At 45.0% G+C, this 22,303-nt stretch overlaps 1 protein-coding gene across 1 annotated transcript in view; it reads right to left on the bottom strand.

The window, feature by feature from the left end:
- The window catches only part of slc4a2a (solute carrier family 4 member 2a), a 122,351-nt gene that overhangs the window by 54,708 nt on the left and 45,340 nt on the right, over positions 1–22,303 (bottom strand). The window contains exon 3 of the mRNA XM_056293953.1: positions 6,316–6,496. Within this exon, the coding sequence (XP_056149928.1) occupies positions 6,316–6,496 (181 nt within the window). The remainder of the gene's footprint in view (positions 1–6,315; positions 6,497–22,303) is intronic.

Here is a 22,303-nt window from a genome sequence, read left to right as displayed (position 1 = left end):
AGCTGGCCTCGCATGCGCTGTTCGCGCTCAGCCTCGGTGAGGCGTGACCGAGCCACCTCCATGCGCTCCACCCCAGGCTCAGGTGGTCGTGGCGAGGGAGTGGGCGGAGCTGCTGGTGCTGGCTGGGGATCCCGGAGGGGGCGAGGTGACTGGGTGGTATCCCGGGGAGAGGTGAGGGACTGGCGCTGAGCTCGAGCGCGTTCCTCTCGCCTTGCCTGGAGGCATTGGTCCATCTTCAGAGCCAGGGCGATTAACTCATTGCAGGTCGCCGGCCAGTCTCTAAAAAGTCCATCCTTGACCTCCTCGCTTAAGCCCCGCCTATATGCACTCAGCAGGGCCTCGTCATTCCAACGGCATTCTGCGGCCAGGACTCGGAAATCGACGGTGTATTCGGCCACCGAACGAGAGCCCTGTTTGATACTGTGTAGACGGGCGGTGGCGTCACAGCCACCAATGGGGTGATCGAACACACTCGTGAATTCGCTGAAAAAGGCTGCATAATCAGAAGATAGGGCGGGTTTCTGGTCTAGGGCAGCCGTGGCCCATCTGAGAGCAGCGACATGATAAAGGTGACCTTAGCGCCGTCTGAAGTGTAACGGCTGGGCTGGTGGCGGAATACCAGCTCGCACTGAACTAAGAAACAATGGCAGAGCTCGAACTCACCCTCATAGGACTTCGGGGGGGGGGGGTTAGCTTGGGCTCTCTATAGCGGGCCCGACAACCGGAGCTGGGGCTGGAACTGGTCCTGGGGCAGGTTGGTCCGCTTGAGACCCGGGTTGCGGTGGGCTTCCCGTCACGTCCAGGCGATCCAGCCCAGCGAGGACCTGAGCGAAGGCGGCGTTGAGACTGTTCTCCAGCGCAGTGATCCGTGTGCCTTGTTGTTGGACTGCTGCGTTGAGTCTTATGATGAGCGGAGGATCGCCAGTTCCGCTGGAAGTAGCCGCCGGAGTTGCTGCTGGAGTTCCTGCTGGACCCAGTTCCATCGTGGCCAGATTGTACTGTTGTACGTCGGAAAGGAACCAGTGCAGGGGTCGGGCAGGGTCAAGCCCGTAGGCACATTTATTTCTATTCAGGGAAGGGAAATGCGGGATGTGTATGGTGCAACTAGAGTCCTGGATGTGGGGTGTGTAAAAGACTGTGTTTGTGTGCAGGGTGAGTGTGGTGCGTGTGTGCAGGAATGTAAATGACTGGAGGGTGTTTGTGCGTGTGCGTGCTGGTGAAGCGCAAGTCTCTCCTAATGTGGGGGAGTGGCAGGAGGTGGAGGGCCGACTCCTTTCTTTCATGACCCCACGCCACGGCTGGACAAGTTTGAGGACCTGGAAAAAAAAGCAGCTTACATCCTGTGTGTGAAGGTGAGGCACTTTCAGTCTCTGCAGGCCATGAAAGCATCGAAGTGGTCAGAGTTTTTTGGTCCAGGCTCTTCCCCAAAAGGCTGTTGGTGGTCCCTGTACAAGTTACCGGTTGAAAAATGGTCAGCTGACCTCCAGTGGAGGATTGTGCATGGAGTGATAGGCACGAACAGACACAGAGCACACCTGGATCCTGATCACAGGGAGGTGTGCCTTTTTTGCTCACAGTGTGAAACTCCAATACATTTATTTGTCCAGTGTCCAAGGTTGGTGGGTGTGTTTGATTTGTTGAGGGGCTGGTCTTTGGGCTTGGGGGAGGCTTTTTCTTTTCAGTTGTTTGTATATGGTCCCAAATACCTAGCCAGGAAGAAAGGTACGCAAACAATTATACATTTTATATCAGCCACTGCCAAAATAGCAATCTGGCTGAGCTGTAAGAGCTGGGCCGGGCGGTGGGCTGTGTGGACCCTGTGCTGGTTCTTATAGGACTGCTGAAGGCTCGGATCAGGGTGAAGTGGTAAACAATTTAGAGGCTTTCAGCCTTAAATGGGGAGTATTGTGCTTAGTGGGAGATGAAGAAGACCTGGTTTTCTTTTTCTAATTTGTGTAACACGGGTGAGTGCTGGTTTTATTGCCGGTTGATGTTTTATTTATTTATTTATTGTGTAAGTTGTGTACACACAACATCACTGCACGTTGTCCGTCTTGGGAGAGAGAGCCCTCTGTTGCTCTCCCTGAGGTTTCTTCCTATTTTCTCTCCCTGTTAAATGTCTGTGAATGTTCTCATTCATCCAGGTCATGGGTTATCCACAGGAGTTGAATCAAGTGCAACTGGACTTGGTATATATCCGTGAAGACGTTTCGCCTCTCATCCAAGAGGCTTGGGGGTGTTAGTTTCGACTTCATTGTTCAGTGGTCATGAGAGTGGTTGGAGCCGTTAGTGACCGACTGTTGTTCTTGGAGGCTAGGCTTCTTGAGTCTCCTGGGTAGAGATGAAAGGACGGCATTGTAAGTGGGAGATAGGTGGTGTCGCAGACCTCCTCCTCTGTTGAGAGATGGTTTTCCCAGTTTCGCATAGATGGCTTCCTTCACCCCTCTTTCAAACCATCTATCTTCTCTGTCCAAAATGTGTACATTGCTGTCCTGGAAGGAGTGTGTCTTCTCCTTTAGGTGTAGATAGACTGCTGAGTCTTGTCCTGAGGAGTTTGGCCTTCTGTGTTGGGCCATCCGTTTGTGTAGTGGTTGTTTGGTTTCTCCTATGTATAGGTCAGTGCAATCCTCATTGCTTTGTACAGCACACACCAGATTGCTTTTCCGGGTGTGTGGTACACGGTCTTTGGGATGAACCAGTCTTTGTCGGAGTGTGTTGCTGGGTTTGAAGTATACCAGGATGCGGTGTTTGTTGAAAGTTCTCCTGAGTTTCTCGGAGACCCCAGAAACATACAGGATGACTGTGTTATTCCTTCTGTTCCTTTTCTCCTCGTCGCTCACCTGGTTGGTCTTTCTGGAACGTGTTGCAGTTTTCACAAAGGTCCAACTGGGGTAGCCACAGGTTTTTAAAGCTCCCCTCAGGTGTTTGTGTTCTTCTCGTTGGGCCTGAGTGCTGCTGGGCACATTGTCAGCTCTGTGTTGCAGAGTTCTGATGACGCCCAGTTTGTGTTCCAGAGGGTGGTGTGAGTCGAAAAGTAGATATTGGTCTGTGTGTGTAGGTTTCCTGTAAACCCCAATGTGGAGGCTCCTGTCTTCCCCAATGTGGACGTCACAGTCCAAGAAGGGCAAACTGTTGTTCTTTACGTCTTCCCTTGTGAACTTAATGTTCTTGTCTACTGAGTTGATGTGTTTGGTAAATGCTTGCATCTCTTGTGTTTGGATTTTGACCCATGTGTCGTCCACATATCTGAACCAGTGGCTCGGAGGTGTTCCTCTGAAGGAGTTCAGGGCCCTGTGTTCTACCTCTTCCATATATAAGTTGGCCACAATGGGAGATACTGGTGAGCCCATTGCACAGCTGTGTTTCTGTCTGTAAAACTGGCTCCTGAATTGGAAATATGTAGTGTTCAGGCAAAGGTCCAGTAGTTGGCAAGTCTGGTGTGGGCTGAGGTTGGTCCTATTGTGGAGGGTGTTGTCCCGTAGCAAACTGTGAGGCAACGTTTGCTACGGGACGTCTTCACGGATATATACCAAGTCCAGCTGCACTCTATTCAACTCCTTTGGACTCCCTGTTAAAGGTTTTAGGGAGTTGTTCCTTATCCGATGAGGGTCTAAAGACAGGATGTTGTGTTGCTGAAAGCCCCCTAAGGCAAAGTTGTGTTAGTGATGGTGTGCTATACAAATAGAGTTGACTTGCTATTAAATTTTTTTCTCTTAACTTGCACTATTGTAGTTGATGTCCTGTTGTCTATATACAGTGCATCCAGAAAGTATTCACACCCCTTCACTTTCCCCACATTTTGTTATGTTACAGCCTTATTCCAAAATGGATTAAATTCCTTTTTTTTTCTCTCATCAATCTACACACAATACCCCATAATGACAAAGCGAAAAAGGTTTTGTAGACATTTTTGCAAATTTATTAAAAATAAAAAACTGAAATATTGCATGGACATAAGTATTCACACCCTTTACTCAGTACTTGGTTGAGGCACCCTTGGCAGTGATTACAACCTCAAGTCTTCTTGGGTATGAAGCTACAAGCTTGGCACACCTATATTTGGGGTATTTCTCCCATTCTTCTCTGCAGATCCTCTCCAGCTCTGTAAGGTTAGATGGGGAGCGTCGCTGCATAGCTATTTTCAGGTCTTTCCAGAGATGTTCAATGGGGTTCAAGTCTGGGCTCTGGCTGGGCCACTCAAGGACATTCACAGACATGCCCCGAAGCCACTCCTTCGTTGTCTTGGCTGTGTGCTTAGGGTCGTTGTCATGTTGAAAGGTAAACCTTCGCCCCAGTCTGAGGTCCTGAGCGCTCTGGAGCAGGTTTACATCAAGGATCTCTCTGTACTTTGCTCCATTCATCTTTCCCTCGATCCTGACTAGTCTCCCAGTTCCTGCCGCTGAAGAACATCCCCACAGCATGATGCTGCCACCACCATGTTTCACTGTAGGGATGGTATTAGCAAGGTGATGAGAGGTGCCTGGTTTCCTCCAGACGTGACGTTTGGCATTCAGGCCAAAGAGTTCAATCTTGGTTTGATCAGACCAGAGAATTTTGTTTCTCATGGTCTGAGAGTCCTTTAGGTGCTTTCTGGCAAACTCCAAGTGGGCTGTCATGTGCCTTTTACTGAGCAGAGGCTTCCGTCTGGCCACTCTACCATAAAGGCCTGATTGGTGGAGTGCTGCAGAGATGGTTGTCCTTCTGGAAGGTTCTCCCATCTCCACAGAGGAACGCTGGAGTTCTGTCAGAGTGACCATCAGTTTCTTGGTCACCTCCTTGACCAAGGCCCTTCTCCCCCGATTGCTCAGTTTGGCTGGGCAGCCAGCTCTAGGAAGGGTCCTGGTGGATCCAAACTTCTTCCATTTACGAATGATGGGAGACCACTGTGCTCTTTGGGACCTTCAAAGCTGTAGAAATGTTTTTGTACCCTTCCCCAGATCTGTGCCTCGATACAATCCTGTCTCGGAGGTCCACAGACAATTCCTTTGACTTCATGGCTTGGTTTCTGCTCTGACATGCACTGTCAACAGTGGGACCTTATATAGACAGGTGTGTGCCTTTCCAAATCATGTCCAATCAATTGAATTTACTACAAGTGGACTCCAATCAAGATGTAGAAACATCTCAAGGATGATCAGTGGAAACAGGATGAACCTGAGCTCAGTTTTCAGTGTCATAGCAAAGGGTGTGAATGTTTATGTACATGCAATATTTCAGTTTTTTATTTTTAATAAATTTGCAAAAATTTCTACAAAACCTGACTTTGTCATTATGGGGCATTTATTGTGTGTAGATTGATGAGAAAAAAAAGGAATTTAATCCATTTTGGAATAAGGCTGTAACATAACAAAATGTGGGGAATGTGTGTGAATACTTTCCGGATGCACTGTACCAGTTGTAGTGTTGATAATGGGGTTTGTCCCTCTCTCTGTGTCGCTCTCTTTTACAGTGTGGACGATTTGAAAACCTGTTTATTGGTATAAAACCTTTGTTTGAACTACTCAATGAGACTTTTTCTTAAACTGTTTTGTTTTATGAGCTGGATTACAATAAAACGTGTTATGAGCTGGATTACAAGAAGATGTTTTATGAGCTGGATTACAAGAAGATGTTTTATGAGCTGGATTACAATAAAACGTGTTATGAGCTGGATTACAATAAAACGTGTTATGAGCTGGATTTTAATAAAACGTGTTATGAGCTGGATAATAATAAAACGTGTTATGAGCTGGATTACAATAAAACGTGTTATGAGCTGGATTACAATAAAACGTGTTATGAGCTGGATTATAATAAAACGTGTTATGAGCTGGATTACAATAAAACGTGTTATGAGCTGGATTTTAATAAAACGTGTTATGAGCTGGATTACAATAAAACGTGTTATGAGCTGGATTACAATAAAACGTGTTATGAGCTGGATTTTAATAAAACGTGTTATGAGCTGGATTTTAATAAAACGTGTTATGAGCTGGATTACAATATAACGTGTTATGAGCTGGATTATAATAAAACGTGTTATGAGCTGGATTACAATAAAACGTGTTATGAGCTGGATAATAATAAAACGTGTTATGAGCTGGATTACAATAAAACGTGTTATGAGCTGGATAATAATAAAACGTGTTATGAGCTGGATTACAATAAAACGTGTTATGAGCTGGATTATAATAAAACGTGTTATGAGCTGGATTATAATAAAACATAAATCTGAATATCAGGTGATGGACTGGAATGTAAACTAAATAAATGTTCTTCTGAATATCAAATCTCTCTCTCTCTCGCATTTTATCACCCCCCCTTCCCCTCGTGCACCATGGGAGATAGTTCTGCGGAGCTCCAGGAGGCTTCTGAAGGACAGGGAGGCGACGTGAGGCTTCCCCCAGCGGTCTGTCTCCTTCTCCACATCCTCTTCAAACTTTATCCAGCGAGCTGTCTCTCTCCACTGCAACTCCTGATTCTTATCCATCACCAACTCATTCAGCTCCACGAAAACCTGCACCCCCCCCCCACACACACACACACACACACACGTAAGCACAGACACACACTCAACACACGTAAGCACAGATACACACTCAACACACATACAAAAGACCAGTGAGAGATAGTATGTTTGTTTAAAACAGATGAGGTTTCTTCCCTTAGATCTGCTCAGAGATCTGAGACCAGACATGTGGATGTGCAGCTGACACGCCAGCGTCTCTCAGTCGAGCAGCGGTGACTGACTCCATCTGAAGATGTTCATCTAGCGTCTGAGAGACCAGCGTCTCACACCAGTAAACATCCTGTAACACTAGTAAACACCCTGTAACACCAGTAAACACCCTGTAACACCAGTAAACACCCTGTAACACCAGTAAACACCCTGTAACACCAGTAAACACCCTGTAACACCAGTAAACACCCTGTAACACTAGTAAACACCCTGTAACACTAGTAAACACCCTGTAACACTAGTAAACACCCTGTAACACCAGTAAACACCCTGTAACACCAGTAAACACCCCGTGACACCAGCAAACACCCTGTAACACCAGTAAACACCCTGTAACACTAGTAAACACCCTGTAACACCAGCAAACACCCCAGAACACCAGTAAACACCCTGTAACACCAGTAAACATCCCAAAACACCAGTAAACACCCCGTGACACCAGTAAACACCCTGTAACACCAGTAAACACCCCAGAACACCAGTAAACACCCTGTAACACTAGTAAACACCCCGTGACACCAGTAAACACCCTGTAACACCAGTAAACACCCCGTAACACCAGTAAACACCCTGTAACACCAGTAAACACCCTGTAACACTAGTAAACATCCCAAAACACTAGTAAACACCCTGTAACACCAGTAAACACCCCACAACACCAGTAAACACCCCGTAACACCAGTAAACACCCTGTAACACCAGTAAACACCATGTAACACTAGTAAACACCCTGTAACACCAGTAAACACCCCACAACACCAGTAAACACCCCGTAACACCAGTAAACACCCTGTAACACCAGTAAACACCATGTAACACTAGTAAACACCCTGTAACACTAGTAAACATCCCAAAACACTAGTAAACACCCTGTAACACCAGTAAACACCCTGTAACACTAGTAAACAGCCTGTAACACCAGTAAACACCCTGTAACACTAGTAAACACCCTGTAAAACTAGTAAACAACCTGTAACACCAGCAAACACCCCAGAACACCAGTAAACACCCTGTAACACCAGTAAACACCCTGTAACACTAGTAAACACCCTGTAACACCAGTAAACACCCCGTGACACCAGCAAACAGCCTGTAACACCAGTAAACACCCTGTAACACTAGTAAACACCCTGTAACACTAGTAAACACCCTGTAACACCAGCAAACACCCCAGAACACCAGTAAACACCCTGTAACACCAGTAAACACCCTGTAACACTAGTAAACACCCTGTAACACCAGTAAACACCCTGTAACACTAGTAAACACCCTGTAACACCAGTAAACACCCTGTAACACTAGTAAACACCCTGTAACACCAGCAAACACCCTGTAACACTAGTAAACACCCTGTAACACCAGTAAACACCCTGTAACACCAGTAAACACCCTGTAACACCAGTAAACACCCTGTAACACCAGTAAACACCCTGTAACACTAGTAAACACCCTGTAACACCAGTAAACACCCTGTAACACCAGTAAACACCCTGTAACACTAGTAAACACCCTGTAACACCAGTAAACACCCTGTAACACTAGTAAACACCCTGTAACACCAGTAAACACCCCAGAACACCAGTAAACACCCTGTAACACCAGTAAACACCCTGTAACACCAGTAAACACCCTGTAACACTAGTAAACACCCTGTAACACCAGTAAACACCCCAGAACACCAGTAAACACCCTGTAACACCAGTAAACACCCCGTGACACCAGCAAACACCCTGTAACACCAGTAAACACCCCAGAACACCAGTAAACACCCTGTAACACCAGCAAACACCCTGTAACACCAGTAAACACCCTGTAACACTAGTAAACACCCTGTAACACCAGCAAACACCCCAGAACACCAGCAAAGAGCCTGTAACACTAGTAAACACCCTGTAACACCAGCAAACACCCCAGAACACCAGCAAACACCCTGTAACATGAGCAAACACCCTGTAACACCAGTAAACACCCTGTAACACTAGTAAACACCCTGTAACACCAGCAAACACCCCAGAACACCAGCAAACAGCCTGTAACACTAGTAAACACCCTGTAACACTAGTAAACACCCTGTAACACTAGTAAACACCCTGTAACACCAGTAAACACCCTGTAACACCAGTAAACACCCTGTAACACTAGTAAACACCCCAGAACACCAGTAAACACCCTGTAACACTGGTAAACACCCTGTAACACCAGTAAACACCCTGTAACACCAGTAAACACCCCAGAACACCAGTAAACATCCCAAAACACTAGTAAACACCCCGTGACACCAGCAAACACCCTGTAACACCAGTAAACACCCTGTAACACCAGTAAACACCCTGTAACACCAGCAAACACCCTGTAACACTAGTAAACACCCTGTAACACTAGTAAACACCCTGTAACACCAGCAAACACCCCAGAACACCAGTAAACACCCTGTAACACCAGTAAACACCCTGTAACACCAGTAAACACCCTTTAACACTAGTAAACAGCCTGTAACACCAGCAAACAGCCCAGAACACCAGCAAACACCCCAGAACACCAGTAAACACCCTGTAACACCAGTAAACACCCTGTAACACCAGTAAACACCCTTTAACACTAGTAAACAGCCTGTAACACCAGCAAACAGCCCAGAACACCAGTAAACACCCTGTAACACCAGTAAACACCCTGTAACACCAGCAAACACCCCAGAACACCAGTAAACACCCTGTAACACCAGTAAACACCCTGTAACACTAGTAAACACCCTGTAACACCAGTAAACACCCTGTAACACTAGTAAACACCCTGTAACACCAGTAAACACCCTGTAACACTAGTAAACACCCTGTAACACCAGCAAACACCCTGTAACACTAGTAAACACCCTGTAACACCAGTAAACACCCTGTAACACCAGTAAACACCCTGTAACACCAGTAAACACCCTGTAACACCAGTAAACACCCTGTAACACTAGTAAACACCCTGTAACACCAGTAAACACCCTGTAACACCAGTAAACACCCTGTAACACTAGTAAACACCCTGTAACACCAGTAAACACCCTGTAACACTAGTAAACACCCTGTAACACCAGTAAACACCCCAGAACACCAGTAAACACCCTGTAACACCAGTAAACACCCTGTAACACCAGTAAACACCCTGTAACACTAGTAAACACCCTGTAACACCAGTAAACACCCCAGAACACCAGTAAACACCCTGTAACACCAGTAAACACCCCGTGACACCAGCAAACACCCTGTAACACCAGTAAACACCCCAGAACACCAGTAAACACCCTGTAACACCAGCAAACACCCTGTAACACCAGTAAACACCCTGTAACACTAGTAAACACCCTGTAACACCAGCAAACACCCCAGAACACCAGCAAAGAGCCTGTAACACTAGTAAACACCCTGTAACACCAGCAAACACCCCAGAACACCAGCAAACACCCTGTAACATGAGCAAACACCCTGTAACACCAGTAAACACCCTGTAACACTAGTAAACACCCTGTAACACCAGCAAACACCCCAGAACACCAGCAAACAGCCTGTAACACTAGTAAACACCCTGTAACACTAGTAAACACCCTGTAACACTAGTAAACACCCTGTAACACCAGTAAACACCCTGTAACACCAGTAAACACCCTGTAACACTAGTAAACACCCCAGAACACCAGTAAACACCCTGTAACACTGGTAAACACCCTGTAACACCAGTAAACACCCTGTAACACCAGTAAACACCCCAGAACACCAGTAAACATCCCAAAACACTAGTAAACACCCCGTGACACCAGCAAACACCCTGTAACACCAGTAAACACCCTGTAACACCAGTAAACACCCTGTAACACCAGCAAACACCCTGTAACACTAGTAAACACCCTGTAACACTAGTAAACACCCTGTAACACCAGCAAACACCCCAGAACACCAGTAAACACCCTGTAACACCAGTAAACACCCTGTAACACCAGTAAACACCCTTTAACACTAGTAAACAGCCTGTAACACCAGCAAACAGCCCAGAACACCAGCAAACACCCTGTAACACCAGCAAACAGCCCAGAACACCAGCAAACACCCTGTAACACCAGCAAACAGCCCAGAACACCAGTAAACACCCTGTAACACCAGCAAACACCCTGTAACACTAGTAAACACCCTGTAACACCAGCAAACACCCTGTAACACCAGCAAACACCCCAGAACACCAGTAAACACCCTGTAACACTAGTAAACACCCTGTAGAACTAGTAAACACCCTGTAACACCAGCAAACACCCTGTAACACCTGTAAACACCCTGTAACACCAGCAAACACCCTGTAACACTAGTAAACACCCTGTAACACCAGCAAACACCCTGTAACACCAGTAAACACCCTGTGACACCAGCAAACACCCTGTAACACTAGTAAACACCCTGTAACACTAGTAAACACCCTGTAACACCAGCAAACAGCCCAGAACACCAGTAAACACCCTGTAACACTAGTAAACACCCTGTACAACTAGTAAACACCCTGTAACACCAGCAAACACCCTGTAACACTAGTAAACACCCTGTAACACTAGTAAACACCCTGTAACACCAGCAAACACCCTGTAACACCAGTAAACACCCTGTAACACCAGCAAACACCCTGTAACACTAGTAAACACCCTGTAACACCAGTAAACACCCTGTAACACCAGTAAGCACCCTGTAACACTAGTAAACACCCTGTAACACCAGCAAACACCCCAGAACACTAGTAAACACCCTGTAACACTAGTAAACACCCTGTAACACTAATAAACACCCTGTAACACCAGTAAACACCCTGTAACACAAGTAAACACCCCAGAACACCAGCAAACACCCCAGAACACCAGTAAACAGCCTGTAACACTAGTAAACACCCTGTAACACTAGTAAACACCCCAGAACACCAGCAAACACCCTGTAAAACCAGCAAACACCCTGTAACACCAGTAAACACCCTGTAACACTAGTAAACACCCTGTAACACCAGCAAACACCCCAGAACACCAGCAAACACCCCAGAACACCAGTAAACAGCCTGTAACACCAGCAAACACCCTGTAACACTAGTAAACACCCTGTAACACCAGCAAACACCCTGTAACACCAGCAAACACCCTGTAACACCAGTAAACACCCTGTAACACTTGTAAACACCCTGTAACACTAGTAAACACCCTGTAACATCAGTAACACCCCGTAACACCAGCAAACAGCCTGTAACACCAGTAAACACCCTGTAACACTAGTAAACACCCTGTAACACCATCAAACACCCCAGAACACCAGCAAACACCCCAGAACACCAGTAAACAGCCTGTAACACTAGTAAACACCCTGTAACACTAGTAAACACCCCAGAACACCAGCAAACAGCCTGTAACACCAGTAAACACCCTGTAACACTAGTAAACACCCTGTAACACCAGTAAACACCCTGTAACACCAGCAAACACCCTGTAACACCAGTAAACACCCTGTAACACCAGTAAACACCCTGTAACACTAGTAAACACCCTGTAACACCAGTAAACACCCTGTAACACCAGCAAACACCCCAGAACACCAGCAAACAGCCTGTAACACCAGTAAACAGCCTGTAACACTAGTAAACACCCTGTAACACCAGTAACACCCCGTGACACCAGCAAACACCCTGTAACACCAGTAAACACCCTGTAACACTAGTAAACACCCTGTACCACCAGCAAACATCCCAGAACACCAGCAAACACCCTGTAACACTAGTAAACACCCTGTAACACCAGCAAACACCCTGTACCACCAGCAAACACCCTGTAACACCAGTAAACACCCTGTAACACTAGTAAACACCCTGTAACACTAGTAAACACCCTGTAACACCAGTAACACCCCGTAACACCAGCAAACAGCCTGTAACACCAGTAAACACCCTGTAACACTAGTAAACACCCTGTAACACCAGCAAACACCCCAGAACACCAGCAAACACCCCAGAACACCAGTAAACAGCCTGTAACACTAGTAAACACCCTGTAACACTAGTAAACACCCCAGAACACCAGCAAACAGCCTGTAACACCAGTAAACAGCCTGTAACACTAGTAAACACCCTGTAACTCCAGTAACACCCCGTAACACCAGCAAACACCCTGTAACACCAGTAAACACCCTGTAACACTAGTAAACACCCTGTAACACCAGCAAACACCCCAGAACACCAGCAAACAGCCTGTAACACCAGCAAACAGCCTGTAACACTAGTAAACACCCTGTAACACCAGCAAACACCCCAGAACACCAGCAAACACCCTGTAACACCAGTAAATACCCCGTAACACCAGCAAACACCCCAGGACACCAGCAAACAGCCTGTAACACCAGCAAACAGCCTGTAACACTAGTAAACACCCTGTAACACTAGTAAACACCCCAGAACACCAGCAAACAGCCTGTAACACCAGCAAACACCCCAGAACACCAGCAAACACCCCAGAACACCAGCAAACACCCTGTAACACCAGTAAACACCCCCAGAACACCAGCAAACACCCTGTAACACCAGCAAACACCCTGTAACACCAGCAAACACCCTGTAACACCAGCAAACACCCCAGAACACCAGCAAACACCCTGTAACACCAGTAAACACCCTGTAACACCAGCAAACACCCTGTAACACCAGCAAACACCCTGTAACACCAGTAAATACCCCGTAACACCAGCAAACCCCCCAGAACACCAGTAAACACCCTGTAACACCAGCAAACCCCCCAGAACACCAGTAAACACCCTGTAACACCAGCGAACCCCCCAGAACACCAGTAACACCCTGTAACACCAGTAAACACCCTGTAACACCAGCAAACAGCCCAGAACACCAGCAAACACCCTGTAACACTAGTAAACACCCTGTAACACCAGCAAACACCACAGACCACCAGTAACACCCTGTAACACCAGTAAATACCCCATAACACCAGCAAACACCCCAGAACACCAGTAAACACCCTGTAACACCAGCAAACACCCTGTAACACCAGCAAACACCCCAGAACACCAATAAACACCCTGTAACACTAGTAAACACCCTGTAACACTAGTAAACACCCTGTAACACCAGCAAACAGCCCAGAACACCAGTAAACACCCTGTAACACCAGCAAACACCCTGTAACACTAGTAAACACCCTGTAACACTAGTAAACACCCTGTAACACCAGCAAACAGCCCAGAACACCAGTAAACACCCTGTAACACTAGTAAACACCCTGTAACACCAGCAAACACCCTGTAACACCAGCAAACACCCCAGAACACCAGTAAACACCCTGTAACACTAGTAAACACCCTGTACAACTAGTAAACACCCTGTAACACCAGCAAACACCCTGTAACACCAGTAAACACCCTTTAACACTAGTAAACAGCCTGTAACACCAGCAAACAGCCCAGAACACCAGCAAACACCCTGTAACACCAGCAAACAGCCCAGAACACCAGCAAACACCCTGTAACACCAGCAAACAGCCCAGAACACCAGTAAACACCCTGTAACACCAGCAAACACCCTGTAACACTAGTAAACACCCTGTAACACCAGCAAACAGCCCAGAACACCAGTAAACACCCTGTAACACTAGTAAACACCCTGTAACACCAGCAAACACCCTGTAACACCAGCAAACACCCCAGAACACCAGTAAACACCCTGTAACACTAGTAAACACCCTGTAGAACTAGTAAACACCCTGTAACACCAGCAAACACCCTGTAACACTAGTAAACACCCTGTAACACCAGCAAACACCCTGTAACACCAGTAAACACCCTGTGACACCAGCAAACACCCTGTAACACTAGTAAACACCCTGTAACACTAGTAAACACCCTGTAACACCAGCAAACAGCCCAGAACACCAGTAAACACCCTGTAACACCAGTAAACACCCTGTGACACCAGCAAACACCCTGTAACACTAGTAAACACCCTGTAACACTAGTAAACACCCTGTAACACCAGCAAACAGCCCAGAACACCAGTAAACACCCTGTAACACTAGTAAACACCCTGTACAACTAGTAAACACCCTGTAACACCAGCAAACACCCTGTAACACTAGTAAACACCCTGTAACACTAGTAAACACCCTGTAACACCAGCAAACACCCTGTAACACCAGCAAACACCCTGTAACACTAGTAAACACCCTGTAACACTAGTAAACACCCTGTAACACCAGTAAACACCCTGTAACACTAGTAAACACCCTGTACAACTAGTAAACACCCTGTAACACCAGCAAACACCCTGTAACACTAGTAAACACCCTGTAACACTAGTAAACACCCTGTAACACCAGCAAACACCCTGTAACACCAGTAAACACCCTGTAACACTAGTAAACACCTTGTAACACCAGCAAACAGCCCAGAACACCAGTAAACACCCTGTAACACTAGTGAACACCCTGTAACACTAGTAAACACCCTGTAACACTAGTAAACACCCCGTAACACCAGCAAACACCCTGTAACACTAGTAAACACCCTGTAGCGCCGCATTATGTAATAACACCGCATTATGTAATAATGTAATAAATGTTCACATCATTATGTAATAACGCCACATCTCGCAATAACTTGCCACATTTTGTAATAAAATTCTTGAACGCAATATGTAATAAAGTTTGCCGCATTTTGTAATAAGTTGTTACATATTGCACCTGTTATTACAAAATGCAGATGTTACACTTTTTTATGAAGAAAATGTAATAATTTGGTGCATTATGTAATAAACCACCAACATTTATGTCTTGATTTGAAAAAAACATAACGTCAGAACAACATTGATTTTAAGCATTTTAGCATGACTCAACTAAGAATTCATTTTACAAACTAGTAAGATGTTTCATTAGTCAAAACTTATTCAAATATAACTGTTTATTATAATCATAGAGAATGTGTTTGAATGTTCAGAGACAAAAACTGCACTAAATGCGTGTTACAGACACAAACATTATCAGTGCACTGAAATGTCAGGAGACATACACACATCTGCATTATGTTAAACAAATATTATGTGATTAGAAAGCAGACAAAAGATAAAAACAAATATGAAACAGAAAAAATAATGCAGTTTAATTAATTTAATAAACCATCAAAATTATTGTCCTTCATCTGCATTCATAATATGTATAACAATTAGGAAAAATTAAAATTCTCTAACTGGACTAGCATTATACATTATTTTTTGGTTTGGTTCACAACATAGTGGTGATAGCATGTGTGCGTGTACTAAAGCCAGCCACCAGGGGGAGATCCAAACACTTTGGCTTCAGTTTTGCCATGCCCTCTGACCACTTAAGATGGAAAATATTTGAAAGGCAACACGATGAAAGGTATGAACAAATATCAGATTTCAGATTCAGAGAATCTCTCAGAAATGTATGTTGATTGATTTGCAACTAATATGACATGTTAACAGATTAAAGCCCAAACTTTTAAGTTAGTAATCATGATGTGATTAGCAATGACAAGCTAAACTAGCAGATGCTAGATTGGTTTTAGAAAGTTTCTGAAATGACAGATTAATTTCGGGGACCAATAACAGCAAACTACTGTAAGTTACCGCTATAACATAATACAACAACGTGATATATTCAATTAAACAAAATATTTTTTGACAGCTCTACAGTTCAGCATAATTGTGGCCTGTACCCTTTGGGTTGTCTGCATGGGATATGGACAACAACAATCAATGACTAAAGATGTCTATGAAGTCATTGTGAAGAAACTAAAGGGAGAGTTCAATGTTCCTGTCAATGCACGTACAAGAGTGCAACAAATTGCTCTGGTGAGGCTGTGGAGAAATAGGAATCTCTACCCTCTGAGTGAGGATGGAGAGACCTTGCTATGTGCCGGGAAGCCAGTAGCTATGAAGTCTGCAGTTGTTGGCATTGTAAAAAAAGATCTGGATGACACAAAGGGATCAGGTGCGAGGAAGCTGAATAAGCGACTAAATGAGCAACACTCTGGCATTAGTGAAAGAAAGGTTCAAAAAACACTGGACTGCTCCAGACGCTACCAACTCCACAAGGCTAGATTTGGAAATAAACCCATTCCGAGGCCCATCAGGGCCAAAGAAGCACAGGATCGGCATCAGATTGACCTCCTTGATTTGGGAAAGTGGAAGATCAAGCATGGCCATTTCACATATCGATACATCCTCACTGTGATTGATGTCTTTAGTCGATACACATGGCTTAAACCATTAAAAAGTAAAGACAGCTCAGAGATTGCAAGACATCTTTATGATATCTACACTGAACATGGCTCACCTCAAGTTTTGCAGCATGATCAAGGCAGAGAGTTTAAAGGAGCTGTGCGAAGGCTGATGGAATCAATGCAAGTGAGAATAATTGAGAGTTCACCGTACCATCCCCAAAGCCAAGGAAAGGTAGAGAGGACCCACAGAGTGCTGAGGAAAAAGATCATGTATGACCTTGTGAATTGTCAGAGGAAAGGGGTTAACTGGGTTAAACATTTGCCGTCATATTCCCGAGTGCTAAATGAAGACCCAAAGGAAGTTTTAAGTTGGATGTCTCCATTTCAAGTATACTATGGGAGAAAAAGTAACACGGCGATGCATCCCCTGGCAGGTTCTCCATCCAGTGTCATTGGTGAACAATCCACGAATGATCCACAAAGTAATTTACCCTCCCTGAAACAGCAGCTCAGATTTGAGGAAAAACGAAGAAGACAAAGACAAATGGCAAAGAAAGCCACTGAGCATTGCAGTAAACGGATGATCCGGCATGCATCTAAACAAAATCCTCCATCTGTTTATCATGTCAGTGACGCTGTTTTGGTGAGAGTGAAAGATGGTGCCCATTGAGTTTCAAAACGGTATCGCGTGTTGCCTGGTAGGATCATGAAACGTAACATAAAGCTTTCAAAATACAAAGTTCAGTTCAAGATTCCTGGTGAAGCTAAAGTGCAAGAAAAATGGTTCTTTGTTTCTGATGTGACCAGTACAACATGGCAACGAGAAAAAAAGCGCTCTAAATCTTCGAAGTCAGTTCTAACTTTGCATCCACTTTTGATGACATACACACATGAAGACAGACTGAGGGACTATAACTCCTTAGACGTGAGTGTACGGTTTGACCCAGCACCCGATGGAAATTGCCAGTTTAGTGCCATAGCTGATCAGCTTGCTTCATTAGGAATATTCAGATCAGCAGCAACCCTAAGGGATGAAATAGTTCCAGATCTCAGCTCTAATCCATTTACCGTAAATGGAACACCTTTGTCTCACTATGTTGATGGAAATGACTTGGATGTATACTTGGATAGCATGTCACAATTTGGGACCTACGGAGATCACATCACACTACAAAGGGCAGCTGAGATTTTCAGTGTCCAATTTCTCATTATCTCCACACTGGGAACTGATGCCTCTTCTATTATATCTCAGTCTAACACATACTCAGAAAGCTTGCCATTGCTGGTCCTTGGACATATTGCAGAGGAGCATGGAGCACATTATCTCAGTCTGGAGGGGTCAGTGTCTTCATTCCTTGAGCATATTGTGGAAGCTGAGAGGGAAAGGACATGTCAAAGATATGAGAATGGATCAAACCAAGAAGATGATGAACAAGATGTTCTCCATGATGATGCCCTGAATGAATGCCATGATGCTACGTTTGTTGAAAACCATCACCATTTCACGGATGAACCAGATGACTGTGCTCTGGATGAACACCATCATGATCCCCTGGATATACCCCATGATTATGCCCTTCTAGATGATGATGGAAATTGTGACATGCCCAACCTGCCGACAGAATTGCTGACATATGTTATTCAGTTGACACTACATGCTGACATGTCAAAGCTCGGTGTATTCAACAGGGTTTCTAAACTTTTTCAAGACCTTGCATCACGATTTCTTCCTCAAATCTACATCAGGGAATCTTTAGCTGAAAGCCTTCAGTTGGAACATGACAGTGACAGTGTCATTAGTATTATGAAGCTATATAAATCAGCTGGACGTGGGAGTGGTCTCTCAGCGAGATTAAAGGAGCTTTTTGGAAAAAATAGCAAGTGGATGAGGGCCTGGGTCTTGTTGAGGCACACAAGCTGTGGACATTTCAAAATCAAGGACATTTTTTGGAAAACATAGTAGGGGAAGGAAGGAGAGATATGATGTAAATAGTGAATGAATAAAGGAAAGAATGATAGGAGGAACTTCCAAATGTGACAGATCACATTTAACCTTGAACAGTATGTGTCTGTTGTACCTAGTTCAATAATTTTCTGACTGTTTATCTTTAATCTTACTAAGTGATGGTTGTTTTAAGAGACGTTTATGTTGGAGGAAAAGGTATTTCCTCTGTTGCTACTAGAGAAGATGATTTTTTTTCAAGTCGTAAGTAAATTTCTTGTATATTGGAAATATTGCAAATCTTTTTGTTAATCGGCAAGTGCGGCTAGCCTTCTTTTTTATTTTAATAACGTGATTAGAAATATCTCATTTTGATTTGAAAGATTGTTTAGACTGTTTTTAGTCAGTTTATACTATTGTTAACCACTATAGAAAAGGACATCTATGTTGCATTAACACAAATGGAACTGGAATAAAGTTTTTTCTATTCCATATTTGTTTCTGTCTTTTGTCTGCTTTCTATCACGTATATATGCATAACATAATGCAGATGTGTGTATGTCTCCTGGCATTTCAGTGCACTGATAATGTTTGTGTCTGTAACACGCATTTAGTGCAGTTTTTGTCTCTGAACATTCAAACACATTCTCTATGATTATAATAAACAGTTATATTTGAATAAGTTTTGACTAATGAAACATCTTACTAGTTTGTAAAATTAATTCTTAGTTGAGTCATGCTAGAATGCTGAAGATCAATGTTGTTCTGACGTTATGTTTTTTTCAAATCAAGACATAAATGTTGGTGGTTTATTACATAATGCACCAAATTATTACATTTTCTTCATAAAAAAGTGTAACATCCGCATTTTGTAATAACCAGTGCAATATGTAACAACTTATTACAAAATGCGGCAAACTTTATTACATATTGCGTTCAAGAATTTTATTACAAAATGTAGCAAGTTATTACGAAATGTGGCGTTATTACATAATGATGTGAACATTTATTACATTATTACATAATGCGGCGTTATTACATAATGTGGCGTTATTACATAATGTGGCGCTACACACCCCGTAACACCAGCAAACACCACAGAACAGCAGTAACACCCTGTAACACCAGTAAACAGCCCAGAACACCAGTAACACCCTGTAACACCAGTAAACACCCTGTAACACCAGTAAACACCCTGTAACACCAGTAAACACCCTGTAACACCAGCAAACAGCCCAGAACACCAGTAACACCCTGTAACACCAGTAAACACCCTGTAACACCAGTAAACACCCTGTAACACCAGTAAACACCCTGTAACACCAGCAAACAGCCCAGAACACCAGTAACACCCTGTAACACCAGTAAACACCCTGTAACACCAGTAAACACCCTGTAACACCAGTAAACACCCTGTAACACCAGTAAACACCTTGTAACAACAGTAAACACCCCGTAACACCAGTAAACAGCCCAGAACACCAGTAAATACCCCGTAACACCAGTAAACACCTTGTAACAACAGTAAACACCCAGTAACACCAGTAAACACCCCATAATACCAGCAATCGCCCCGTAACACCAGTAAAGACCCTGTAACACCAGCAAACACCCCAGAACACCAGTACACACCCCGTAACACCAGTAAACACCACAGACCACCAGTAACACCCTGTAACACCAGCAAACACCCCAGAACACCAGTACACACCCCGTAACACCAGTAAACACCACAGACCACCAGTAACACCCTGTAACACCAGCAAACACCCCGTAATACCAGCAATCGCCCCGTAACACCAGTAAAGACCCCATACCAACATGTACCCTGGCTTTGCCAAATGACAGAAGCTAAGCAGGTATGGCCTTGGCTAGTGCTTGGATGGGAGACCTCCTGGGAAAATGAGTTGCTGTCGGAAGTGGTGTTGGTGGACCAGTAGGGGGCAGTCTTCCCTCTGGTCCTAATACAAACAACAAATGTCATGCCCCAGTGCAGTGACGGGGACACTGTGCTGTAGGAGACGCCGTCCTTCAGATGAGGCGTTAAACCAGGGTTCTAACTCACTGGGGTCATTGAAGACCCCATGGCACTTATCACAAAGAGTAGGGGGTCCCCGGTGTCCTGGCAACATTTCCAACCTGGCTCTCTCCATCTGGCCATCTCATCGCCCCCATGTAACTGGCTCAGTGGTTCCTCCCTCTCCACCTCAAGCTGATGTGTGGTGAGCGTTCTGCTGCAACATGGCTGCCATGCACCACCCAGGTGGTGCTACACATGGTGGTGGTTGAGGCGAGCTACCCCCTTCAATGTGAAGCGCTTCGGGTGTCTAGAAAAGCGCTGTATAAATGTAGTGGTTATTATTATTATTATTGTTGCTGTTTTTATTATCATCATCGTCATCATCATCATTATTATTATTATCATCATCGTCATCATTATTATTATTTTAACATCAGTAACCCCCCCCCGAAACCAGTGGACACAACACAAAACCAGTAAATGTCCCATAAAACCAGTGAACCAACAGTAAACACCTCATATCTGTTTGTGATGCTCAAAGTTGTGTTCAGAACACAGAACACAATCTACAAGAGATTCTCACACAAAACACACACACACACACACACACACACACACACTCACCACATACACTCATACCACACACACACACACACACACACACACACACACACACACACACACTTGAGTCTTCATTGTGTCTCAGTCAGAGCTGACCTCAGTCTGAGGCCCTGGATTATTCCTGCACAAAGTCCTGGCTCATCTTACCTCTCCTGACCATCTGCCTGTCTGTCTGCCCACCTGTCTGTCTACCTGCCTGTCTGACTGCCGTCCTTTCTGTCTGTCTGTCTACCTGCCTGTCTGTCTGTCTGTCTGTCTGTCTACCTGCCAGCCTGTCTGTCTGTCTGTCTACCTGCCCATCTGTCTGTCTGTCTACCTGCCTGCCTGCCTGTCTAGCTACCTGCCTGCATGTCTGCCTGTCTACCTGCCTGCCCACGTCTAACAACCTCTCTGCCTGCCTGTCTGTCTATCTTCCTGCCTGCCTACCTGCCAGCCTGTCTATCTATCTACCTGCCTGCCTGTCTTTCTACCTGTCTAACAGCCTCTCTGTCTGCCTGCCTGCCTGTCTGTCTCCTTTCCTGTCTGTCTACCTGCCTGCCTATCTGTCTGACTGCTGTCCTGTCTGCCTGTCTGTCCGTCTGCCTGCCTGCCAGTCTTTCTCTCTGCCTGCCTGTCTACCTGCCTGCCTGCCTGTCTACTTGCTTGCCTGTCTGTCTGATTGCCATCCTCTCTGTCTATCTGCCGTCCTATCTGCCTGCCTGTGTGTCTGCCTGCCTGCCTGTGTGTCTGTCTGCTGTCCTGTCTGCCTGCCTGTCTGTCTG

The sequence above is a fragment of the Lampris incognitus genome, chromosome 14, assembly GCF_029633865.1.
Source record: "Lampris incognitus isolate fLamInc1 chromosome 14, fLamInc1.hap2, whole genome shotgun sequence".
Taxonomy (NCBI): Eukaryota; Metazoa; Chordata; class Actinopteri; order Lampriformes; family Lampridae; genus Lampris; species Lampris incognitus.
Note: the sequence above shows the minus strand (reverse complement) of the source record. Positions and strands in the feature narration are given on the sequence as shown.